Source organism: Lethenteron reissneri, unplaced genomic scaffold (assembly GCF_015708825.2).
Source record: "Lethenteron reissneri isolate LAM-NWPU_2019-01 unplaced genomic scaffold, ASM1570882v1 scaffold_1680, whole genome shotgun sequence".
NCBI classification, from domain to species: Eukaryota; Metazoa; Chordata; class Hyperoartia; order Petromyzontiformes; family Petromyzontidae; genus Lethenteron; species Lethenteron reissneri.
Window position 1 is genome coordinate 855 of NW_026891422.1, and position 4952 is coordinate 5806.

Genomic DNA, 4952 nt, shown 5'->3' on the forward strand with positions numbered 1-4952 from the left:
GGAGGGCGCCGGAGTGAATCGGTGGGCGCCGGAGTGAATCGGAGGGCGCCGGAGTGAATCGGTGGGCGCCGGAGTGAATCGGAGGGCGCCGGAGTGAATCGGTGGGCGCCGGAGTGAATCGGAGGGCGCCGGAGTGAATCGGTGGGCGCCGGAGTGAATCGGAGGGCGCCGGAGTGAATCGGAGGGCGCCGGAGTGAATCGGAGGGCGCCGGAGTGAATCGGAGGGCGCCGGAGTGAATCGGAGGGCGCCGGAGTGAATCGGTGGGCGCCGGAGTGAATCGGAGGGCGCCGGAGTGAATCGGTGGGCGCCGGAGTGAATCGGGGGCGCCGGAGTGAATCGGTGGGCGCCGGAGTGAATCGGAGGGCGCCGGAGTGAATCGGAGGGCGCCGGAGTGAATCGGTGGGCGCCGGAGTGAATCGGAGGGCGCCGGAGTGAATCGGAGGGCGCCGGAGTGAATCGGAGGGCGCCGGAGTGAATTGGAGGGCGCCGGAGTGAATCGGAGGGCGCCGGAGTGAATCGGTGGGCGCCGGAGTGAATCGGTGGGCGCGGAGTGAATCGGTGGGCGCCGGAGTGAATCGGTGGGCGCCGGAGTGAATCGGTGGGCGCCGGAGTGAATCGGTGGGCGCCGGAGTGAATCGGTGGGCGCCGGAGTGAATCGGTGGGCGCCGGAGTGAATCGGTGGGCGCCGGAGTGAATCGGTGGGCGCCGGAGTGAATCGGTGGGCGCCGGAGTGAATCGGTGGGCGCCGGAGTGAATCGGTGGGCGCCGGAGTGAATCGGTGGGCGCCGGAGTGAATCGGTGGGCGCCGGAGTGAATCGGTGGGCGCCGGAGTGAATCGGTGGGCGCCGGAGTGAATCGGTGGGCGCCGGAGTGAATCGGTGGGCGCCGGAGTGAATCGGTGGGCGCCGGAGTGAATCGGTGGGCGCCGGAGTGAATCGGTGGGCGCCGGAGTGAATCGGTGGGCGCCGGAGTGAATCGGTGGGCGCCGGAGTGAATCGGTGGGTGCCGGATCGCCCTGCTCACCCGCGCCTCGCACCTTGCCCACCCAGGCACCTCTGGCTGGCGAGGAAATGGGCGCTCGTGTGCCCGTGGTGTGGCCACGGTGGTGCGGTGGTGGCGCCGCCACGACCACTGCGCTGCTGCTGCTGCTGCTCGCGGTTGCCGCCGCTGCTGCTGCGGAGGCCCAGGAGCGACGCACCGCCCCGGACAAGGTCTCCCTCGGTCTCTGTATCCTCGTCACGACTACCGCCCGGGGTGGCGTCACCGCCGTGGCTCCAGCCTCTTCGTGCGGCCACTCACGGGGACTGAATGATTGTGAGATCGATTTGAAAATGAGCGGGGTTGTCAAATAATCCACCCATATTTGTCGCATTAATCGGTACTGCCGAAGTATTGCTCCCCTTGGTGGTACCGATTTCTGCTGTGGCTCGTGGACTGCGTGCCCCAATAACATTGCAGAATGCGAGCTATTGCCAAGCATCGTGTCTGCAAGAGTTCCGTGGACCACTTCCCCATGGGCTTCTGGACCACAGGTTGGGAACCGATGCACTCAAGCGAATGAATGCGCATTAGTTGGCCGATAACAACTTAATTATTGGTAGAGCCGGTGCGCCATCTGAATGCTGCTGCTGCTGCCCATCAGAGTCGTTATCTCTGGTCGAGAGCGAGCGGTTACTGTGCAGCGTGTTACAAATCGAGATTATTATTACTCTTTGGTTCTGTCGGTAAAGTCACGTAGATGAAAAATATATTTTTTATTTTGACTTTACCAAAAGAACCAAAGAGTATGGATCCTTGCAGTCACGAAAACTTCAAATCTCGACATTATTGTTGTTGTAATTATGATGAGCTTGTAAGTCGCCGAGTGAAGCCGCTGCCCTGCGGAACGCGGCGTGCGCCTGCGCGTCGTGGATTGGGAACGACTCGCCGGGCTCGAGTTGCGCAGTGAGCGGTTCGACCTCTCTGTCCGAGCGCCGTCGGATCGCCACTTCTCCGAGTCCGGCGCTCCCTTTTGGGAATCGTTGCGATCGCCGCCGACGCCTTGACTCGACGGGCGCCAAGACAAGAAGCTGTTCGAGGTCAAACGCAAGGAGCAGATGAACGCCCTCAAGACCCTCATTGAGCTGAGGGACCTCCAGCAGCAGTACAAGATCATCGACATCATGCTGCAGGGCCTCTTCAAGGTGACCGAATGCGTTCGTAGGGCAACGTTTCAGGGGGGCGAATGGCCCTTCGTCACGCCCCTTGCTACATTTCAGTTTTTGTTCTTTTAAGGCCGCCGCAGTGTTGGTTTGTCGACGGACGTGTTGAGCTTCTGCGTCAGTCGTGCTTTTGCGTGTTTGTACCCAGAGGGAGCAGCGCCGCATGGAGATGGTGCAAGTGAGGGTTTTGTGTTGTTGCTTCTGACGTTTTATTGACCCAGGCCGCTCTTGAGATCTCACCTGGGGTTAAACGAATTAAATTAGTAAATATCTGAAAGCAGACCTGGACCTCCTGCACAGGGACGGCTGTCCTACGGGAGTCCCCTAGGCTAAAGAATACTTGCAGCCGGGCATTGGAACGATTGAGATGAGATTCAAGGCACATTGAGATGCTGGGGCATTAATCCTCCAATAAATGCGAATGCCGAAGTGTTCAGTTTGCTGCCCTGTGGCACAGCTCGCAGTGACTAATAAGGTGCGTGTGTGTGCGTGTGTGTGTGTGCGTGTGTGTGTGTGCGTGTGTGTGTGCGTGTGTGTGTGTGTGTGTGCGTGTGTGTGTGCGTGTGTGTGCGTGCGTGTGTGTGCGTGTGTGTGCGTGTGTGTGCGTGTGTGTGTGTGCGTGTGTGTGCGTGTGTGCGTGTGTGTGTGCGTGTGTGTGTGTGTGCGTGTGTGGTGCGTGTGTGTGTGTGCGTGTGTGCGTGTGTGTGTGCGTGTGTGTGTGTGCGTGTGTGTGCGTGTGTGTGTGGTGCGTGTGTGTGTGCGTGTGCGTGCGTGTGCGTGTGTGCGTGTGTGCGTGTGTGGGTGCGTGTGTGTGCGTGTGCGTGTGTGTGTGTGTGTGCGTGTGTGTGTGTGTGTGTGTGTGCGTGTGTGTGTGCGTGTGCGTGCGTGTGCGTGTGTGTGCGTGTTGGCGTGTGTGTGCGTGTGTGTGCGTGTGGTGTGTGCGGTGCGTGCGTGTCGTGTGTGTGCGTGTGTGTGCGTGTGTGTGTGTGCGTGTGCGTGCGTGTGCGTGCGTGCGTGTGTGTGTGCGTTGTGTGCGTGTGTGTGCGTGTGTGTGCGTGTGTGTGCGTGCGTGTGTGTGTGCGTGTGTGTGCGTGTGTGTGCGTGGTGTGCGTGTGTGCGTGTGTGTGCGTGTGTGCGCGTGTGTGCGCGTATGTGTGTGTGTGTGCGTGTGTGTGTGCATCAGGTGCTGGAGGAATCGCGCGTGATCCTGGCTGCCGCCAACGTGCTGCCTTCAGGCCCCATCCCCGACGACGCCCACAGAGGGACGGTACGGGGTGCCCACCGTTACTGCCAGGGCCCCAATCTTCGCTGGTTATTTTTCGCGTAATAGGAAGACTGGGATAGGGATGTGACTTGTAGCAGCTACAACCATATCGAGAGGTATACCGTATGCGGTGTGCCAGGCGTGGAAACGTTTTCTGGGTCACTGACCCGGACAGAATATAGCCTTGGTTACCAGGCCTGGCATCATGCTGAGGCTTATAGGGAGACCATGTATGTATGTTGAACTTCTTTCGCACCATACGTAGCCAACCATGATAATCGTCAAGCGATCTGGTGCCATTCCATTCCGTGCTTTCAGCGTCGGCAATAGATAAAATGTTACATTTATTCAGAGTTAGTTTGTTTGCCGGCTCGCGTCGTCCGTTATAGCGGCGCGGGCGTTTGCGCCGAGGCGCAAGGCGCTCCCTCGTGGCGTCGTGAAGCGACCATCGTCCCGTGCCGCCCCCCCCCCCGCCCCGGCAGCGTTCTCCCACGTGGTGGAGAACGTGGCGTTCTTCGGCGACGTGCTCCTGCGCTTCCCGCGCATCGTGCACAGCTACGTGGACGGCAGCGCGGAGCGCCTCGCCCTCGTGCGCTGGGGCCTCCTCTTCTGCAACGGCACAGGCGTCTTCGCCGACGGCACCCACGCGCAGCTGCTGGGCCTGGTGAGGCGACAAGACGGTAGCCGGGCTCCATTCCCGATCCGGGCGCCTCTTACGGCGTGGAGTTTGTATATTCTCTCCTTCCCCCCCCCCCACTGTTCTGCATGGGTTTCCTCCGGGTTCTTTGTTTTGATACCCGTGCGTGCGCTGGTGTTGATCTGTTTTGAGCCCAGGCGCGCAGGAGCTGGGTCTCATCGAGAAGTCGCCCGAATATCACAACCCCTTCCAGCTGGACGAGGAGAAGGTAATTCCGACTTTCTGCGCGCAGCGGCTCACGGACGTTTAAACGCAAGACACGGCGCTGCGTTTATTTCCGCGCCCCGTGTTCGCTCGCCAACCCCTGCCGTGATTGTTGTGGTGTCACGCGCACCTGGGGGCGGGGGGGGGGCTCAGATGCTGAGGGACACGCAGGTGCTGCGCGAGCGTTCCGGAAGGAGGAGAAGAGGAGGAAGCAGGAGGAGAAGCGCGAGAAGCGGAAGGGGCCGCGCATCACGCGCTCCCGCTCCGAACTCTAGCCGGGACCGCACTGCCCGTGCCGGCCGCGTCACCAATTCGCGACTCCGCCGGGCGACGGCTGCCACCGTGGAACCGTCCGCGAGCTCCCACCGTGCACCGGACCCCCATCGCTATCGACGAAACAAGCACCTCCACCCTCCTTTGCCCCTACCCTGCCCCCCGGCAACCGTCAGGCTGACGACGAACGGCCCTGTCTGTAACGACGCCCAAACCCCCCACCTCCTCCCCCCCTCTCCGTAAGGGGAGTTTCTCGAGGAAAACTCGCGCCCGATCAAACGTCGTCTCCCGTCGACAACGGGCATCGACGTC

At 61.2% G+C, this 4952-nt stretch overlaps 1 protein-coding gene across 1 annotated transcript; it reads left to right on the forward strand.

Annotated features, from left to right (window-relative positions):
- The first annotated feature begins 956 nt into the window (after nt 1–956).
- LOC133339229 (coiled-coil domain-containing protein 134-like) lies at nt 957–4642 on the forward strand. The gene is made up of 6 exons (XM_061547379.1): nt 957–1228; nt 2063–2184; nt 3386–3476; nt 3949–4207; nt 4296–4371; nt 4562–4642. Exons 1-6 carry the CDS (start codon nt 1072–1074, stop codon nt 4640–4642), a joined length of 786 nt encoding a protein of 261 aa, XP_061403363.1. The 5' UTR covers nt 957–1071.
- Nucleotides 4643–4952: the final 310 nt, after the last annotated feature.

Coding starts and splice junctions, on each gene's coding strand:
- LOC133339229 (XM_061547379.1), top strand. CDS start 1,072: ATGGGCGCTCGTGTGCCCGTGGTGTGGCCACGGTGGTGCGGTGGTGGC. Junction 1,229..2,062: donor CAAGGTCTCCCTCGGTCTCT/GTATCCTCGTCA, acceptor ACGGGCGCCAAG/ACAAGAAGCTGTTCGAGGTC. Junction 4,372..4,561: donor TCCAGCTGGACGAGGAGAAG/GTAATTCCGACT, acceptor GCGTTCCGGAAG/GAGGAGAAGAGGAGGAAGCA.